At 36.2% G+C, this 21,662-nt stretch overlaps 1 protein-coding gene across 9 annotated transcripts in view; it reads left to right on the top strand.

Annotated features, from left to right (window-relative positions):
* slc12a7b (solute carrier family 12 member 7b) overlaps positions 1–21,662 on the top strand; it is a 64,264-nt gene that overhangs the window by 19,556 nt on the left and 23,046 nt on the right. For 8 of the 9 annotated variants that reach the window (XM_077219216.1, XM_077219215.1, XM_077219219.1 and 5 more), the window contains exons 2-8: positions 13,931–14,025; positions 14,767–14,898; positions 16,931–17,077; positions 18,624–18,678; positions 18,905–19,035; positions 20,098–20,339; positions 21,137–21,348. In XM_077219216.1, the coding sequence (XP_077075331.1) occupies positions 13,931–14,025; positions 14,767–14,898; positions 16,931–17,077; positions 18,624–18,678; positions 18,905–19,035; positions 20,098–20,339; positions 21,137–21,348 (1,014 nt within the window). Of the gene's footprint in view, positions 1–7,829; positions 7,888–13,930; positions 14,026–14,766; positions 14,899–16,930; positions 17,078–18,623; positions 18,679–18,904; positions 19,036–20,097; positions 20,340–21,136; positions 21,349–21,662 lie in introns of those variants that run through there. The other variant, XM_077219222.1, reaches the window with a different exon arrangement.

The raw sequence follows: 21,662 nt of genomic DNA on the forward strand, positions 1-21,662 counted from the left end.
TTTAAGAATGTTTAGATATTTGTAAACAAGACAAAAATGCTGAGGAAGAAGTGGTAGTGGTAAAGAGAAGCATAAAGATTGTGTTTCACAGGAATCATTTTTTGCAACATATGGGTTTGCAATGACATAAAGGGAAGTAATTAATACGAGTTTGCATTGAGAGTCATTTCTTTAATAGCAAGGTGATAACTAGTGCATTCTGAATAAAATCAGGAGATGGTGTTCCTGTGAGGATTGTTGAGCACATTTCTCGCTGGCTTGTTGTCATTCAGAATCTTGTACGTCCTGTTTCCTGCCGGCGAGTTCAGCTCACATGTGCTGTGGCCGATAAGACCCTGTGTGTGTTTCCCAGTGTGTGTGACACATCGAGTGCTGACCTGCCGGCCCACATCCTTTGCCGGCCACTTTCCCTTTCCCAACTCGAGTTCCTCTGGAGAACAGCTTTCTATGCCACCATTTATTTTTACAGCCTAAAAAACTGAGAAAGCAATGGCCAAACATGCAGCACTTCTCTTTAACAGGCTGACGGCTCCCTAAGAAGCCAACGGCCTGAAGTAACCTTAAACTTATGAGCGTTTACACCAGATAACAGTGCAGAATCAGCCTTACAAACTCTGTGAAAAATAATAAGACACTGAATTTCCTGTTGCCTGGTAAGAATTGTAATGTTTTATAGGCCTGGATGATTTCACTGACTCAGATCATGCGCATCAGTGTGTTGTGTGCAAGTTCATTCAAACATTGACCCTTTTGACCTTTCTCTTTTTGAGTAGCTTGATGTGTAGATAATGACTTTATCAACTACTTTTACTGTTTCAACTGTAACATTAGTTTAAAGTTGATTCCCCTGACGTTGGTGCCCGTTCAGTGATACTGTAAGTATTGAGACACTTGTTGTTATTTTTAATATTTAGAATTTATTTGTAATATTTGAATATTTTTATTTTTATATTTTTCATTTTGGTTTAAGTTTTAGTAATGTAGTTGTTTTTTTGTTGTTGTCATTTTTGTTTTTTTTCTACAAATATGTCTTTATAGTTTTTATTAATTTCTATTTCAATTATATTAGTACATCAAGGTAAACTAAATGGAAATGAGAAAAGTTTGTTTGGCAACTAGATAAAAAAAATAAGTTTATAAATACAGGAATGAATCCCCTTATTATCGTTCTGTGTGTGTACGAACACGACTCGCTCCCGAAACTGTGATGATTGACAGCGCGCTAAACATACAGTAGCAACGCTCTACCGCTATATTTGACCAAATTAACATTAAAGCAACCGCTATTTTCTGTGATTTGAACTAAACCACTGTCTACAGAGGCGGTTTTGTTTCCGTTTCGCAGACATGTTGTCATGTCCGCTTATTATAATGCTTTATATTGAAGACAAGACCAAAATATCACGACTCACACCTGCCTACTTTAATAACTCCATAAACTGCATCACTTTATGAGCCAAGCTCATATTATAAGCATTTTTGGTGCTTGTTGTTTGAGCTTGGCACATACAGTGATCCAGTTTATGGAGTTAATAAAGCCGTGATATTTTGGTCTTGTTTTTAATATAAAGCATTTTAATTTATTCTGGTTTATCATGGGCTTTTTATGCAGTACATGTGGACACACGTTTTGAATTTCGTAATAATTCCACATTGTTCCTTAAACATCTGCCTGCATTACTTAAAGGGATAGTTCACACAAAAGTGGAAATTCTCACATTATTGAATCACCCATATGTAATTTCAGTCTGATATGCTGTTATTTTTTGTGGATCACAAAAGTAGCATTCGATGTCTTTTGAAGCCGTATGACAGGTTAATATGAGGAATAGACAAACATTTCAGATCTCTGCATTTTCATTTGGAAATGACATTTTAGTGAATAAAGGCTTAAATTTTAAAGGCACTTGAGTCATATGGATTATATTATGATACTTTTATGGTGATTTTTAGTGTTTTTTTACTGCAGAAAATTATTTTATTACTTAGTATTTTTGTCTTGTTTTCCAGTACAAATGTCTAACCGTTTGTAAGAAACAAAATCTTGATTTTTTTGGCCTTGTTTCAATATAAAGCCTTTGGATTTATTTCTGTTTATTATGAGCTTGTTCTTGTTCGCTGTTTTTTTAAGCAAAATCTGGCAGCACAAATGAGTCATGATAATTCAATGTGCTTTGCATAAAAAGTATTTGAAAATGATCATAACAGGTTTCTCTAAAGTTTGTTTTGGAACACAGATCTTCATGCAAAATGCCACTTAGTCCTGCTGTGTCACGTCTGTAATCTAATCTTAAATATCCAGTTGCTCAGAGAGAGATCCAGTGTGTTTGTGGACCGGGGAATCTGTGATGCATGTAATCTTAACAGACTGTCAGCTCTAGACTCTGAAAACAAGTTCTCCACACACTGAATCACGCTTTAGGGAACACGTTGTGTTTGTTATTTTGTCCTGCACTCCAGTAGCCGCTCTCCTTTCAAACGTGGGTTTAATCTGTGCTTGTTATTCCCACTGTGTGTGCTGATTCACCGCTGCCATTGCATCAAGATGTAATCGCTCCTTCACTTTTACAGCTCTGGCTGACGCACACAAATCACACGCTGGAAAAAACATCCATTAGAAACTCAATTAACAGTCGTCAATGAACAGACGGAGTGTACAACTCTCAACATCAAGTATATGTTGACTTATACGTACTTGTACACAACTTAAACATGTTTCATGGTTAATTCAAATGGTGTTTTGCATTTTTAATCAAATATTCTAATCTTTTTCCAGCCCATTCAAAAATTGAGTCAAGAAAAAGATATCACTTCTGGTTCATTCATTACACTGGAAAGGGAAGGTGAAGTCAAGCTCATTTTGTCATCCATGCAATGCAAAAAGACAATCTGCATGGTATACATACTGTATACTACAGCAATAGTGTGACTAGTATGCTATTCTGAGCAGTGATGTTCAGGTAACACTGATTTGAAGCACATCCATCATTCCTCAGTGATTTACTGTCTCCCTCTGCTGGAGAAACTGGCTTTAGTTAATAAATATTTATAGAGATGAGATATGGCATTGACACAACTGATGTTATTTCTTTTTCACACGTTTTTTTTTATTACATTTCTCCAACATTTACAAAATGAGACAAGATGTCTGAATAAATAGATGTAAAAGCAACAGAGAAGTCCAACATAGCAACACAGACCCCCACCCACAAACCCCACCTCCCCTAAGCCCACCAGAAAAAAAAAAAAAAAATATATATATACTAGGGGTGTAACGATATTCAAACCGAACCGAAACACCGCGATACAGAACCCACGATACGCATCACGATTCACTCATGGCGTACCGAACAGGCCCCGCCCCCTGCTACCCCGCCCAGCGGACCTCATGTACATGTGGACACAACGAATTCAGTTTTGTAGCCTAACCAGCATTAACACCATATAATAGCAAGCTCCGTGTTGTGTTACTTTCGATAATAAGCAAGGTGTAATCTTTCAAATTCTGTCTATTTGATCACGAAATTCAAACAATAAATGCCGTTTTGGCGCTCTTTGCTGTGACGTGACAGATCACTGCATAGCTCCTCATTTCAAGCGGCAGTGCGAGCGCGAGTAAACGCGATCATCTCTTCCTCAGTTACAGAATAAACATGAATGGACACCTGAAGGTATGCTGAAAGATACAGAATAAATACTAAAAGGCATTAAAGCAACACCAAGGAACTTTTCCTCTGTGGTCGCCCTACAGGTTGGAAGCGGAATTGTCCATTACCGCTGTCGTAAATAATTTAGCCTACCGCAGCCTACTGTCGCACGCGCACGCTCACTGTTTATCCAGCACCGGCTTTGGAATCAACAATGGCCACAGACAAGGTAGAGTATGATGCATGATTTTATGAAAGACATCACAAACGAAGAAAAAATATGTATGCCGTAAAGCAGTCGAATTATATGATAAACTTTACTCCTCCCAAAAATGCTAAAAAATAAACACGTGAGAGCGTGTTAAATTGGCTTTATGTAATATGTAAAAATGTTCTAGCCAGATATGACGGCACTACTATAAGAAGCTGAACATCTATTTATTCATTTATTTATTTATATATTTGTTGGTTAATTCGTTCGATTAGTTTTATCTTCCGTTTTTTTCTTACTCTTTCTCGAGCTTACTCCACTAACGCCGCCGTCTCGCTGAATGCTGCAGAGATGCAGAGCCGCTGTGCAGGAAGCACGTGACATAAAACGAGGCCAGCTATTGGCTATTCGCTACTTCTCCTGCTGTACTGGCTGAGTAAAACCTCCGGTGGCTCATTACTGCCACACTTTGGTCACCGCAGATTTAAAATATTTACGAAATGAGCCGCTTACGGCAAATAAAAGTTATTTAGCAACTAATCGATGACTAAATTAGTTGACAACTATTTGAATAATCAATTTTAATCGATTAAATCGATTAGTTGTTTCAGCCATAATATATATATATATATATAATGATGTTATTTCTTTTTGCAGACACTTTAGGCCTCCCTCCTTATTTATCTTAGTTGTGTTGATGGACGCTGCCAGTTAAATGCACACTGTAGAATAGTTGTTAAGCTTCATCTGTACAGTTTTGATAATTGTTGAAGTCATTCATAGGCCGATGGGTGATTTCTGTTCTTATAATGGACACTGTGTGTGTGTGTTGCATGAAATAACATCCTCATGTGCCAGTTCTGTATTTTCTGCAGGGTCAGGGGAAGTGAGTGTGTGATATGAAGAGCTTGTGACGGACACAAATAATGACTGTTAGACAGATATAGAAACCTCAGTATTGAGTGTTAGACTAAAGCTCGTCTTTGCATGATTATCACAGAATCGCAAGCTTTAAATCTGTCTTGATCCTCCTGAAGGGGTCATATTCTACAAATATTATTATGATTATTATTAATATTATTACTCATTAAAATAATTTCCTATTATTGTTATTAATAAAAGTTACTAGTATTGTTTCAATTATTATTATTGTTGTGTTGTTATTAATAATAATTATAATATTAAAATTATATAATATTATTGTTATTATTATTTATATTATTATATTAATAATACAATTTTTTAAATACTAATAACAATATTACAATTATATAATATTATTGTTGTTATTATTATTAATATGATTGTTGTTATTATATTAATAAAATATAGTTTTAATTATTGTTACTAATATTATTTTGATAATAATAATAATTAAATAATAATAATTATGATTTTTATGACCCCTTTAAGAGGATTTATTTCTACAAACATAGATAGAATTCCCTTTTGTTGTCAGTTTTGTTGATCATGTAGATAATCTTTGATCAAACATGTTTTAAATCCTGGTTTGATGCGATTTATTTTTCGTTTTGATGTAGTTTTGCCAATGTCCTGTTGTAATTTCAAAGCCTGATGAAATGCAGCAGTTCACACTCATAAAGCTGAAGTTACACAGAGGGTTTGTGTGATAACTGGTCTTGAGTGTCTGTGATCACTGAATCCCAGCGCTATCCCAGCATGCTCTGTTACGTCAGCAGCGTTCCCTGTACCTGAAGCCTTACAGCACAAGACAGCAGGAGGTCCACCACCACTAACAAGGACCAGCCCACGGAAAAATATTTCATTTTCATTATTATAAGTTTTAAGACTGTGTCTTACTTTTTAATTAGACATTGTGAGGATTTGGCTTGTTTTTGTCATTGTTTGGATGTAAACCGGGTTCATGTCCACTAAGTGCACTAATGCGCAGCCTCCCTCATGTTTAGACCTGTTTTTAGGTCAGTGTTGTAAATGTGTAGTTTCTGTCATGCGTGGGCCTCTCTGCTTCAGGTCCGCCACGCTTTATAAAAAGGACAGGATTTGGTTAATCTGGTTAAGTGATTACTGCCCAGTTCACATGCTGATGAAGAGTCACTAGACGACCAGCAATTAATATGGGAGTCGTAAAGTCAGTTCCTGCAATAAAGCAATAGTGTGTGAGAGGCTGTGCTGTATGTGACTGTAGTCACTGATATAACACCACATCAACTGTCTCATTGCTTAAAAATAATAATAATAATGAATATTACTGATGTAAATGTTCATGAAAATATTAGGTGTTAATCTATCTTTGAATTGTTTTTTTTGTTTGTTATTATATATTTGCTTTGCTATTTAATTTAATATGTGTGTGTATTGTATATATATATATGTGTGTGTGTGTGTGTGTGTGTGTGTGTGTGTGTGTGTGTGTGTGTGTGTGTGTGTGTGTGTACACATCATTTTTTAAATATAAATATGCATCTATGAATATGCATATATTATAACTATTTAAAAAAAAGTGTTGCCATGCATTAACAATTTTCATTACTAAATAAATAAATATTTGAATGCATGTAATAATTTATTTAATGTAATATATAATTAATTATTAAGGGGAAAAAATATTTATTCATTTATTCACTTTTTTAGGGACATTTTAGTTTCTTTAGTATTATAAACAATTGTGGATATCAAGTGGCAACCCAACACAGTACCAATGCGTATCATTTTTCTCGATCTGTTGTATCAAATATGCCTTTTAGAAAGTGAAATTGTTTAGAAATAATTTTTCGAATGCGTTTACAGTCACAATGACTTAGCTGGCTTAGCTTTAGGGTGGTGGAATGTCCCTCTCTCTCTCTCTGTCTCTCTCTCTCTCTGTCTCTCTCTCTCTCTCTCTCTGTCTCTCCCTCTCTCTCTCTCTCTCTCGCTCTCTCTCTCTCTCTCACTCTCTCTCTCTACTGCCTCCATCAATTGCTTTCCTACCTTTATATCTCTTCATCCCTCGCTCTCTCTCTCTCTGTCTCTCTCTCTCTCTCTCTCTGTCTCTCTCTCTCTCTCTCTCTCTCTCTCTCTGTCTCTCTCTCTCTCTCTCTGTCTCTCTCTCTCTCTCTCTCTCTGTCTCTCTCTGTCTCTCTCTCTCTCTCTCTGTCTCTCCCTCTCTCTCCCTCTCTCTCTCTCTCGCTCTCTCTATCTACTGCCTCCATCAATTGCTTTCCTACCTTTATATCTCTTCATCCCTCGCTCTCTCTCTCTCTCTCTCTCTCTCTCTGTCTCTCTCTCTCGCTCTCTCTCTCCCTCTCTCTCTCTGTCTCTCTGTCTCTCTCTCTCTCTCTCTGTCCCTCTCTCTCTCTCTCTCTGTCTCTCTCTCTCTGTCTCTCTCTCTCTCTCCCTCTCTCTCTCTCTCTCTCTCTCTCTCTCTCTCTCTCTCTGTCCCTCTCTCTCTCTCTCTCTGTCTCTCTCTCTCTCTGTCTCTCTCTCTCTCTCTCTCTCTCTCTCTCTCGCTCTCTCTCTCTCCCTCTCTCTCTCTGTCTCTCTCTCTCTCTCTCTCTCTCTCTCTCTCTCTCTGTCCCTCTCTCTCTCTCTCTCTCTCTCTCTGTCTCTCTCTGTCTCTCTCTCTCGCTCTCTCTCTCCCTCTCTCTCTCTGTCTCTCTCTCTCTCTCTCTGTCTCTCTCTCTCTCTCTCTCTGTCCCTCTCTCTCTCTCTCTCTCTCTCTCTCTGTCTCTCTCTCTCTCTGTCTCTCTCTCTCTCTCTCTCTCTCTCTCTCTCTCTCTCTCTGTACTGCCTCCATCAATCACTTTCCTACCTTTATATCTCTTTATCCCTCCCTCTCTCTCTCTCTCTCTGCTCCTCCCCCGTGTCTGAGTGAGTGGTTTAGATCAGGGATCAAGCGCTCAGGGACTGATGTCTGTGTGTTATATTGGCACCGTCACAGGCGCTTATCATCAGAGCACACTATAGTGTCTGCAGGGGACACCGGAGACCCCGATCCAGCATCTCTCCCTCTCTCTCTCTCTCTCTCTCTCTCCGTCAGCATGGACCCGGGGTCCAGCTCCTGCCCGCGGGGTAAGTGAGCCTCGGCGCCCTGGATTCACGCTCCGGTGCCCGTGATGCCCGTGGATGTTGCCCAAGAGGTGTAAACTACATTATAAAAAAGTTACGGGTAACTGGAATTGGGTTGTTAGTGTTTTAATGCTAATATAGATCCTGTTTAAACTGATTTAAGTGACTTTTTGAAGATTGTGTTGAGCTAGCTCTCGTTTTTTAGTTCTGTTTCATGTTGTCAACCAAGAATATACCCTGGTCTTCATTTGAAGTTGATGTTCTGGACCTTCACGATCAACTAGAATGAGATATGTTCCCATTTTAGTGTTGGCAACCTTTTATCCAAAGTTGACTTTAAAATGAGGATTACAGTGATTCATGCAATAAGTGCATTTTGAAGGATATAATGTGATTGGTTGAATTGAACGTGTCTCGTTTCTTTCTTTAGTAGACGTGAAATTGCTGTTCCTGAATGTCACGATCAGCTAGAATGAGAGATTTTGCCATTTAAATGCTGTCAACCAGAACTGACATTTGGATTTATTCTTTTAGCTGATGATTTACAAATGAGGAATATAACAAGTGATTCTTCTTGAGGAGGCAAAAACACAAGGAGTCAGTGTATTTTGTATTTGCGTTGAGCTACAGTAGTCTTACAGTGCTTTATTAGACATGTTGTGGAACTTCACAATTAGCTAGAATGATATCAAACAGAATATAATCTTTTCTAAACTGATATTAATTGACATTTGTGACTAGATGCATTGAGTCTTACAGTAGTTCTTACATTACAATTGCTGCACTGGAGCTCCACAGTCAGCTAAACTGACGTTATGTAACATTTGTGACTAGTTTCATTGAGCTAGTCTTAATTTACAATGAAAATGGAAATGAAATTGTTGTTTTGGAACTTGTCGATCATCTAGAATGAGATATTTTGCTGTTTTAATGTTGTCAACCAAACTACCGGTATACATTTTTTTCTAAACCAACTTCAAGTTACATTTGTGACTAGCTGCATTAATCTAGTGTAAATTCTTACTTTAGTAGACGTGTAATTGTGGTTCATGCACTTCATAATCAGCTGATATGTTGGTGTTTTAATGCTGTCAATCAGAATATTACTAGAACAACTTCTCTAAACTCACTTTGAGAGACAATTTAAAGTAGTGACAAGTTGCATCAAGCTAGCTTTAGTTTACTTTCTGGATCTTCTTAGGCAAGATACTTTGGGTATTAATGTTATGAATATGACTGGAATAAAACAGAATAGGTTTAATACCTTCCTGGAGCTTCTCAGATAGAAGATCGGTTGGTGTTTTACGGTTGTAAAGAACAAACATCTCTTCTAAACTGACTTTAAGTGACTTTTTCAAGTCTGAGATCAGTGTTGTCTTTGTTTACTTGAATACATGAATGATATTTTGGCATTTAATGTTGACGATCAGAATATTGTAAAGTGGCTTTGAGTGTCATTTTGAAGGCAGTAACCAGAGCGTTTGCATTTCTATCATCTGTGTTAGACGTTTACGTGGGCTTATTCACTTTGCCAGACTTCTAATTGCTTGACATCCGTGTTGGATAAAGGGATTGAAGCGACTCTTTCTGCTCCGTCTCTTGCACAGTCAGCCGGTGTAAAACAGCTACCGTAGGCCGCTTAAAGATCAGAACAAGAGAGAGCTTAGCTGATATAAATAGAGTATGTGGCCATTTATTACCATAGAGACTGTGATTCACAGTACCTGTTAATGTCCTACCTGACCTGTTCATTTCAACCTTTCTTGCATCAACTTTGTGCATCTGTTGTAAAAGGTTGAAAAGAAAGTTCTTAGTTGTTCTTCTTGCAAACTCCAGCTTTCATGTTTCTGGAAAGCAAATAGAAGTCCTTTCTATATACAGTTTGTTTCTATATTGAGCCCCTGTGCATCATCTCTGCAGTGGAGGTGAGGTCCACAGGTCTATAAAGATGGGTGATGTTCAGGTGGAGCTGTTGTCTTTCTTCTGTTGAATACAATAATGAAAATCAGGCTCGAGGGTTTGGTGAACTCAGGCGCTCCAGGGTCAGCATTGGTGGGTGATAACGAGCTGTTACTATAGGTGGTTATTTTGTTTTTGTTTATTTATTTATTTTTTATTTATTTTATTTTATTATTTTATTTTGTGAATTTTAATCGTACTTTATTTGATTCTCTTTATTCTGTGCTATTATTAATTTATTCTGTTTTTATTTTAGTATTAATAATAATTTTAATGTATTATTGTTATTCTTTTTTATTGTATCTTATTTTATTTTATTTTTTATTTTTTGTTATGATCTTATTTTCTGTTTAAATAATTTCCCCCCTCAATCTTGTGTAAAACATGTCTCAGATCCCCCCAGGTTTTTATTATCTTATTTTATTCATTTCATTTGGTTTCATTTATTATTTTTATTTTATTTTATCTTATTTTGTTTTATTTTGTTTTATTATTTTTTCATTCTGTTTTATTTTAATATTTTATTTTAGGTTTGAAATTTTTTTTTTTTCAACTTTGTCTCTGATCCCCTCGGTTTATTTTTCTCGGTTTAAATGTATTTTTCTTATGTTTTGTGTCCGGTCCCCTCAGGGGTTTTATCATGCAGCGGGTGAGAATTGTGTGTCTGATCACTTAAAGTAACAGCACAGTCTCCTCATCGAGAGAGATGAATGTGTAGATCACTAACGCCTCTGTTACTGACAGTAATAGTGACTTGTTTGTGTAAAGGCATGATTTCCTTTGGCCATGATGTTGTCATTTAAAAAAGAAAGGTCAATTTTATTAGGATCATCATTGTTGTGATCCAGTTTAGTCTCAGGAGATTATTGCTATATTTGATCTTTGATTTCCATGTCTACAATTAGAGTGTTTGTAAACAGAGGTTTCGAACGCCGCCACTGTCATGCCTGGAGAAGGAATCGTCTTAAGCCAAGGACATGCAGTGTGGAGCTGCTGATTGGATGAACTTGATGATCTTGTTGGTAATTTTGGCTGGTACCATCATAGCTGCGTAGTTCTGCCTTGGTTTAAGCTTTATTAACTGTTTCCTTCCTGCTTTCCATTGTACCCACTGATTCATTCTCCGTGTGTTTCCATCACTGGATGAAGGGACTCTGTGCTGCTTTCCAACAGTTGAATGAAGGCCTGTGACGTCTGCAGTGATATAAGCATATCTGTAATCTAGGTCGTTCTGATGAAAGTGGATCACGTCTCGTGAGATTTGTCATACTGTATCAAGTATCTGCAGTCATACAGTAGATGCCAATGTGAACATGAACGGTAGAATAAAATCATAATTTAATGCCAAAACGTTTAATGTTTTGCTCATGTGGTTGAAGTTCAAGTCTAACTTTTGTTGTCCTGATTACATTCTGCATAAATCTCCACAATATACAATAATGTCTCTGTCAATAAAAGTGGTAAAGGCCCAAAATAAAGTTTTTACCAAATAGCCTACTATAAGCTAACATTTAGAAAGTAACAATAAAATCTAAATGTAGTTCACCTTTTGATGCATTTTCTTAATGCATATTCCTTAAAATCTAAGTTTTGTCCAACTTTTCATTGTGAAATATCTGGTGTCATTCTGAAACGTATCAGATTATGGTAGTAAAATAGGTTGCAAACTGCAATTGTCATGGACTTATTGATGATAACAGCAGCTGGAGTTCTGAACATAAAAAGACTTGCTCAACGTTTCTCATATAAAACAGGGTTAGACTTCATTTCAAGACATTCGACTAACTATAAGCAACTTTGCAACTACATGTCAACTAGCAGTCATTGGAGTATTAGTAGACTGTTAGGTCTGGGTCACGTATTACTGTTGACATGTAGTTGCAAAGATATAGTCAGGAGAATGTCTGTTGAGCATCAAAATAAAATGTTAGCAGATATTAAGCAGACAGTCCACTAATACTCTAATGAGAGTTAGTAGACATGTAGTTGCAAAGTTACTTATAGTTAGTAGAATGCCTAAAGTGGACCATTGAAATTGTGTTACCTAAAACAGCTCAAAAGATAACAAAGAATAAACCTAATCTAAATGCACATATGATCTGAAATGCTCTTGAAACATCCTGGTTTCTGATGAATTGTGTGGTATTTGAGATGTCAGGTGTCTCATGAGTATTCGTGCTGTTTATTTGTTGTCTCAAGGGTTGTTTCTTTTAAACAGTTACAGTTGCTTTGATACTATACATAGGCTAGTTACCAGTAACACATTAACCAGACTGTTACTAGTCTTAGCCTCAGACATCACGGCCAAGGACCGTTGGCTGAACGCATAAACACTTCAGGAGTTTTGAAGTCGTCATCTGATTGGTTGAATTCTGCAGGATGTGCTGGAGACGTGTGTGTCACATTCTTTAACGATCCACCTGGAAACAAACCCCCTCGAGGAAGAAGAAAACAGTCGTGTTTACAGCTGTGACAATAAGAGCTCACCAGGATCAACTAAATGGTGGATATTCAGACGTATGTGAAGTTCACGGCTCCATTGTTGCAGTAAACTTGCAAAACGTTCTTGAATCAATCATTTATTAGATGCACACCGGTCTGTTACTGTAGGGACATTGACTTTACATTTCCACACCCATGACTCAGAACAAAGCGAACTGTGATTGGTTGCGTTACATGTCACGAGACCAGGGCGATGTTTGGTACTAGAACTGTCAAATGTGTAGTTTGAATGCACTTAAAGATGCTTTGAATTAAAGCATCCATGTATTGAGGTGTATTCAGTGTGAGCTGTGTATTTAACATCGCTTTGAGAACTTCAGACGCAAACATTATTATAGCATAAATGTGTGTTCCAAACAATCTGGACTAGTTTCAGACCAGTTTGCAAATGCACTATTGTTTCAAGCTGAATAAGAAAGTCCACATCCATATTAGAGCATCTTGTGGTTTTATTGCATAATCATACACAGATTTTGATGGATCGTCAAGCTGGTCACATTTGTAGTTTCTGGCAGGCTTCCAAAAGCTTATTTTTCCCCCCAAAGTTTACCGTTAAACATACTCTTGGACTTTGTCGTTTACAAAGTTAAACAGTTCAAACATTTAACTTAGTATATCATGTACCACTGCACTGTAAATAAAAATTAAAAAATATTTGAAGTTGGAAAAATAAAAAAATACTATTTCACTCTTAGAAGAAAAGGTTCTGTACAGAACTCTACAGTTCTTGACTCAATTTTAAAGAACTCTTTATGCCAAAAAAGTTCTATTTAAGATGGAATGTCTTAAATGATTGCATAGGCTATTACTTTAATGTTAATGGGTTGTTTACATTTTTGCCTAGTGATTAAGGTTGTTTGTGAGCTGTTTAATTAATACATTTGATTAAAATAAAATAAAAAACAATAAAAATATCCAATGATGGGAAAGTCTAATAGGCTCTCTCTCTCTATATAAAGCACCTAACGGAACCTTTTAAGGTTTTATAACCTTTTCTTCTTAATCTGTCATGTATAATTCAATGTGTTGCTCGCCATTTCTTTGTAATTATTTGCCAAATTTATTAGAGATTTCAGAGTGTAAATTGTTTAGTTGAAGCTAAGAGACTCTTGGAACAGTGTCTCTATAAATCTGCGCTGAAATGATAGGTCTGAGGATATGAATAAAGCGATTTAATCTGAAAATAAATCCAGCCCAGTCCAGATGTTTATTTCAAATCACTGCAATTTAACATCTATATATAACCACAAACCCGGGCGGATCAGTGGGTGAGCGACGTTTACCTCCAAGTAATTTCATGTTTTAAGCGATCGGTTTCAGGTTTTTATAAGCGCTTCATGACAGGACACCATATGTCATCCTGTGCTCTGAACATCAGTTTGACTGGTGAACCGTAGAGCCACACGAGAGGACATCGATCGCCATCATGCTCTAATTATAGCAGAATCATTACATCTGACCTACAGAATCAAGTCTAGTTTTTCCTAATCTACCCCAGAGATAACAGACCATAAACACCTCTCAGTTCTGTAAGCAAACAGCGTTTTAGTAATCATGTCTTTTCTCTCTGTTCTTTCTAATACAGGTGATGGAAACCCAAGGGAAAGCAGCCCGTTCATCCATAACACAGATGATTATAAGGGAACTCTATATGATGGGAAAAACATGGCACTTTTTGAGGTACTATCTTTAAATTTCAATATGATTAAACATTACTGCATGTTCTTTGATTAACAGTACAAAAAAATAAATAAAAATAAGATTAATAATTATATCAGGGCCATGATTTTTATATTTTATATTTATTTTTCATATGGCCTAATTTTGTGCTTATGTGTAGATATTTTACTTATGTGCTTTTAAATTTTCATTATTCTTAAAGCTGATTCTGATTAGTTTCTCTAATGTTTAATACTAATTAAAGTACAAAAATACTTATTGATTTTTACTAACTAAAATACAAATTACTAATTCAATGATATTTTAATATTACAATAAATACCACAATGATGTGGATTCTTTTTGCCTTACTTAAATAAATAATGAGCATAAATAATATAATAATTCCAAAGGTTTATATAGCCAAAAATCTGGCATTTTATGTTATTGATTATTTATATTATTGTTTTCAGTCAGAACAAACTTTGTTAATTCTCAAGCCTTTATTTGACATCAAGTCTGTTTTCCACATTCTCGTTTCATGTTTATGATCACAAATAAAGTAATTCATGGGTCATGATGTTTATTTTTGTATAATTTTATGATTTCAGACTGACAAAGCTGTTATTACGTCCTTTGATTCTGGTCTCTGCATTTATTTTTACCGACCGAGACATTGTAGAGGTTTGAAATGAGTCGTCTGTGTTTGCCGGTTTGGAATACAGCGGTTTTCCCTCAAACATGTGACCTTTACACTTTCAGGAGGAGATGGACAGCAATCCCATGGTGTCTTCACTGCTCAGTAAACTGGCCAACTACACAAACCTCACGCAGGGCGTCAGAGAGCACGAGGAGGCCGACGAGGACGAAGGTGCCAAGAAGAAAACAGTCAAGGTAACATCCAGACAACCGTTACACTTTTATGATCAAATACCTCAAACATCATAAAGACAAGTATTTGGACCATTTCCTTTAAAGTTGGCATTATTGAAAAGGCTAAATTAATTTTATCTGTAGACATGAATGCTTTCAGGATGTTTGAAGTCTGTGTCTGTGTCCTGTAATCTAAAACAAATCAGACACACATTCTCTACATTCTTTTAGCCTTGAAAATACGACAGGAAATTAATACAGGTCAGATTGTTTGGAATGTCTGATTACAGAAGCAAGTCGGAAAAGACCTGAAGTTCCTGAAGACCACAAAAGGTTCTTTATAGTGGAAAAATATTGTTTAAATGTGCTTCACACTGAGAAAGAAATGTTAACTGAAAGGTTCTTTGTGGAACCAAAAATGGTTCTTCACTGTAAAGAATTATTTTTGGGGTACTTTTTCTACTTCAAAATCCCATGTAATCCCATCTTATTATTTGTGAAATTACTAGAAATTTCTGAGTGAAAATAGTTTTATTAAAGTAAATACTACACTGTTTTTTAGAGTGGCATCACAGCAAAAAAACAAAAAAAACAACCTTTTGAAACCTTTATTTTTATGTCCAGTCAGGAAAGGCAAACAATTTTAGTCTGAATTGACGCCATATTTTATTTAACTCCAGAAAACTTTGGTTGAATTGCCCTGACAGTACAGAACATTCTGTTTTCTGTCTCTCTCAGCCTCATCTTTATTCACTTGAAAAAATATTGACATCTATGGTTAGTCTTTAGCCTTATGCATAGATTTATTAACACATGCACAAATGCAACTATTTTCTTTGTTTTCCATTTCAAGCCCTGAGGGCATCATCATCATATTGAGTTCTCGTGGTTATTTCTGCGAGTAAGTAAAAATGTTTAAGCAATGGCCAGGCAATACCCACAAAACCACAGTCCCCAGCCAGTCTCCTCGTCTCTGGGCATCTGTGATTGGTGAAGCGGGGCGAAGGCGACGCTCTTATTAGTCCTGAGACGACTGGCTTCAGATGCTCGGACTGCGTGAAACTGCTCAAGTCTTCTTGTGAAGAAGCGAAATTTTGGTTGTTGCATGAGGAAACATCTAGGAACCTCTTGGGTTTTTATTTGATTGTAAAGTTAATAACTAAACTTCATCCATAAATTGTTATTAACTCAGACGATTCCAGCGGGAACAGTGTCGAGAGCGTTCATCTCACTGCGGTATGCATTTATTAGTATGCGTTTGATCTTTTTTGGTCGTGCAAAAGCTGGTTATGATTTATTTTGTATCAAGATTGAAGCACATCATAAGCTTGGCTTGGGAGGAAACACTGAATCTCAGCCACTGGAGTGTGCATCTCAGTATTGGGTCATTTACCATTTGAAAGGATAACATGGATTATGCCTCTTTTACAGCTAAAAGCTTCCATTGAAACATTAAATGTACATTTAGATGCACAGCACTTATGGATGAGATCTAAATCTGGTTTGCATTGCATATTGCGGGTGATGTTTCACTTGTTTTAGTTTGTCGCAGAATGAAATGTGATCCAAAATGTGAATTATACAAAATCCTCTTTTGGTCAAACAGGTTCTTGAAGCACTTTTAGGTTCAGCAGAGAAATATTTTTTTATCAAGAACCATTTTTTGCTGAATAGTGTTCTTGAGTTCCTATATGGTCATTTGGAGATTAAAAATATAGTTTTTGATGTTTTATTAAAGGTTCTTCAGATCAGAATTTTGATTTCTGTGTCTAAAAAGCATCAGTATACAGGTTTATTATTGTTAACTAATTAATTAAAACTAAAATTATAAAAATGTATTTCCGTTACTTAAAATAAACAAACTCAAATAAAATAAATAATACTTTCTTTATTTCAGCTAATTACCAATGCAACATTTCTCATTTTCATTTAGTTTCTGGCTTTTTATATTTCCAAATACCTACAGTATTTTTTTGCTGAATAATTGCATGCATGCACAATCATTTATTGTACACTTTCTCATGCTGTGTTTTTCGTGTTGTCTTTTGTCCAGAGTCCACAGATGGGGACGTTTATCGGCGTCTACCTGCCCTGCCTGCAGAATATCCTGGGAGTGATTCTCTTCCTGCGAATGACATGGATCGTGGGAACGGCGGGAATCTTGGAGTCTTTTATCATTGTGTCCATGTGCTGCTCGTGTGTAAGTCCAACCGTTCGAACTGTAGACAGTGACTGAGGAAGTAATCAATTAGCTTTTGGTTATTTAAAAGTAAGACAAAATTATCATCTTATAAAGTTTCTGAAAGTGTATACCAGATTATGACACCTTATGAGGTTCATTTGAGTCAGGATGAGTCTTAAAAGGCTGTGCAATCATAATATTTTATAAAGTCATAAGAGAACCAGTTGTTTTTCTTATAAAACACTGGAGTCACATATATGTGTGTGTGTGTTTGTGTGTGTGTGTGTGTGTGTGTGTGTGTGTGTGTGTGTGTGTGTGTGTGTGTGTGTGTGTGTGTGTGTGTGTGTGTGTGTGTGTGTGTGTGTGTGTGTGGATCAGTTCAGTGTTGATCCTGCAGGTTAAGTTTAGCCTCCTTCCTCTTTCGTCTGAACTCACACGTGTGTAATATCCTGTGGTCAGAAGTCTTTAACACCGACGCTTATTTATAAACCACATCAGACAATGGGATCAAGTGTCTAATTCACCTCAACCTTTACTTACTAGTGTCATTATACGTTTCCGGTGATTGTGTCACGGTCAAGTTTCAAACGTTTCGCTCTTTAATCATAGCGCTCTTACAGGAACCATCAAGATCTCAGCGCTGCCACTTTAAATTATGCTTATTAGACATAAATGGCAGATAGAGAGGTTTTTCCATGTGTGATTAAATCACATATTTACTTCCTCACTTAGGAAAGTTAACTCAATATCAAACCAGTGCAACAAACCGTTTTTCTTCCTTAATGTCTTCCTAAATCTTCGAGTAAAACAGGGATGAAAAGTGCAAGACTGGACATGAGCGCATCAATCAGGAATTGACTGGATGGATGGTGAAAGGTTTTTCTATTTGACATATGTTGAAAAAGCCAGAAAGGAGAGTTATTTATTAAAGAAGTGGAGCAAGTTATTACATGGATGAATAATGACAATGTGCACCAGTAAGGACAATTTTTAGTTTGCACATTTCAAAAAGCTTTCACAAAACAATATATATTAAAAAATAATATGTTTGTTTTACAGTTTATATTTAAATCATAACAACCATTCCCTCATATCTTAAATAATCAGAATTACTGAATATATTGAAATGCATACTGTATATGAATCTGAGTATAATCAAAAACAGCATTAAAGTGAATGTTGATAAAAATGGCAGCTCTTTGTGTCTGTTTTTGGCTAGTAAAGATCTCTCAATCTTCTTCATTCAAACCGCTTTATTTCAAACGCTAAGCCCGCTGGAGGTTCATGGACGTTAATTGGCTTTAGTCCAGTAGCTTCTCAGAGCACATGAGCGAGAGACACAGGGATTTAGTGTGGACGTTCAGCTCAAGGACACTCCAACAGTAGGACCGTATTGCATAACACCCAGATGCAGATGACCTTTAACAGAACTAAATGTTCCTGGAAAAAGAAAAGGAGAACGTCATTACTGTACTGTACATTGTTATCTTTATTGATTGAGTTTATTTACTTTCTTAATACATCTGAACTAATAATAGTATTGTGGACTTTTTTTTTTTTTCAGACAATGTTGACAGCCATATCAATGAGTGCCATTGCTACAAACGGTGTTGTTCCAGGTATTACATTTATTGTTTTCAACTTGACATCTCAAATGACATCATGGCCTTCAGAAAACCATGTTAAACCTCAAACTCCCAAGCTTCATGGTTGATTTATTATGGTGTTTTTTGTAACTGTATCAATAGTTTCCATTAAAAATGCACTGCTGAATGCATGTCATTCTTTCTTTTAACCCTCGAGGGCTTGTCGTCACAGTTAATGATGTTTGATGATGTTTTCCAGCTGGAGGCTCCTACTACATGATCTCTCGGTCTCTGGGCCCTGAGTTTGGAGGTGCTGTGGGACTGTGTTTCTATCTGGGCACCACGTTCGCCGGGGCCATGTACATCCTCGGTACCATCGAGATCTTCCTGGTGAGTGTTGTGTGTCCAATTCAAGTCTAGAGTCAGATTAGGTCCAGAAAATCCAAAGAGCGCAGTTTTTAGAAACCGGTAATCAGCCTCTGTGACGTAAGGATCATCTAAGAATAACTTTAGACTTTAAATTAAGGAATTATACCATGTTTATTGTGTGGTATATTGAATATTTATGACATATTTGTAATGATTTTAATGCTTATATAAAATTAGGCAACGTTGCGTTTGGTAATTTTTAGTCATTAGAATAAAAAAATAAAATAAAAGTAAATAGAAATATTTTTTACAAATATTGCACATATATAATATAGAAAATAGTTTGAATTTCAATAGTTAATAGAAAAATGTGAATAAAATGCTTAAATTAATAATAAAATTGGACTCTTATAATACTTCTTACAGTACATTACTATAGAACATTATACTATAGTAGAAAAAATACTAGAAACTAAATATTTTTCAATTAGTTTGTGAATATTTAAAATATACATTTAATTTTTTCACAGTATGAATTGGGTCTTTAACCATTTAACAGAAGTTGTGAACAAACATTCTTCCAGTAACATGAATAGAATGTTTGTTTAAAGTTCAGTTCTTTAGTAATGTTCTTAAAACATAAGTACAAAAACATTAATAAATCATTCATGGAATGTTGTTTTTCTGAAACGTTTTAATTGGACATTTGCCTAACAGTTTTTAAATGTTGTTTTAAAACGTTCAGAGAACAGTAACGTTCCCATAATGTTTGCGAAAGGATAAAATGGATTGTTTCCTTAATGTCCACATAGCCAATAAACATTTTTAAAAACATTTAAATTACTGGATGTTTTAAATGTAACTTAATGGGAACATTAGCAAAATGTTCTTAGAACATGTAAATATATATACCTGTCTTTAGAAGTGTTAGGATGGGGGTCCAGGTTCATCTAAAAGATTGAAATCCCTGCTCTAACGCAGATGGCATAGGGTTGGTGACATTTATCAATCCCGTTCTGTTTTTCCCCCATTATTTTCTTCTATAAAATCAAATGAACATGTTCATTCTGATTTGTGCCACAGACCTACATCGTGCCCAGCGCTGCCATCTTTAAGGCGGAGGAGAAGGCGCTGGAGGCCGAGGCCATGCTGAATAACATGCGTGTGTACGGCACGTGTTGTCTAACACTCATGGCTGTGGTGGTGTTCGTCGGTGTGAAGTACGTCAACAAGCTTGCGCTGGTTTTCCTGGCCTGTGTGGTGCTGTCCATCCTGTCCATCTACGCTGGCGTCTTCAAAACCATCTTTGAACCTCCGGTTTTTCCGTAAGTTAAAGTTCATGAAGGTTCAACAGGGATCACTAATTCATTCAGGAGCCTTAACCCAAACCAACCAGCTCATTATAAACCCTCAAAAAAACAACATTTGTGCTACTTTTTCGGTTTACTTAATTAAAATGAGTTAAAGCAACATAATTCTTGAACATTCTGTAACAATTAAATTTTTTTAAAATTTATATTCATTTGTGAAAGGGAGGTTAACTGGTTTTGATTTTTGTGTTTGTGAATACATGTATAACCATCTGGATTTCTAGTTCCCAGCATACTTTGCTTGGACATGCATTAGAATTAAGTGTATTTATTTTTTATTTTTTTGTGTGTGTTTTTTTTTAGTAAAGAAATTTTAGAATATTAATATTAAGTATACAATACATGATTCTAATAAGCTTTGAATGAATTTACATTTATTCAGAAATGTAAAAAGTTACATTATTTTATTTTATTTATTTAAACACTTTGATTTTAATAAGGATTTGAAAATCAAAAAATTTCACAATGAATTTTTACTTCCGAAACCCACCTATATTGCCTTCTATTCCTTCAAAATGCTGAAGCCTCATTGTACTGTACATGTAAGTTTTACAGCATTGTCTGTTTGAACTAAACTGAGCCTCTTTATAGATTTTAGCAGCATTGGGCAGCTCTCAGTGTGTTTTGTTGAACCACAAACATCCTCATCAGTGTTTTCTTCACAGGCTTTCTCAATCACCACAACCCTCCTGACAATAAACTCTGATTTAAATCTGCAACTCGTCTTTTGAATTCTTTCTTGTCCTCTCCAGGGTCTGTTTGTTGGGCAACCGCACCCTGCAGAACCACGGCTTTGACAAGTGCATGAAGACAGATATAATAGACAACGTGACAGTGACCACAAGGCTTTGGGCTCTCTTCTGCAACGGGCCGGAGCTCAACGCCAGCTGCAATGAATACTTCAGCCTCAATAACGTCACCGAGGTCCAGGGCATTCCCGGCCTCACCAGCGGAGCCATTTCAGGTGACAGCATAGCTTCCACTTTACTATTGCAAAGAACATTGACGATGGGTCAATGAACGATGAGTAAATGAAGTCAAAATGATCCTTCTATACATTCTTGTACTAGTTGGTACATGTTCCTGATCTCGTGGAAGATTCATCAGTTATTCCGAGAAAAATAAGTTTTGGTCGTTGCAATCTTGAATATCCACTCTGAAATAAAACACATTATGGAAGTTGCATGTGCCGTTTTGTTTTCATTTTAACCTCAGCTTGCTTTTAGTGTTAGTTGCTGTAGAAAAGTGTCTAAATGACTATTAACTGTTCAATCTTAT

The sequence above is a fragment of the Siphateles boraxobius genome, unplaced genomic scaffold, assembly GCF_051911475.1.
Source record: "Siphateles boraxobius isolate OS27281-9 unplaced genomic scaffold, OSU_SipBor_1 12, whole genome shotgun sequence".
NCBI lineage: Eukaryota > Metazoa > Chordata > Actinopteri > Cypriniformes > Leuciscidae > Siphateles > Siphateles boraxobius.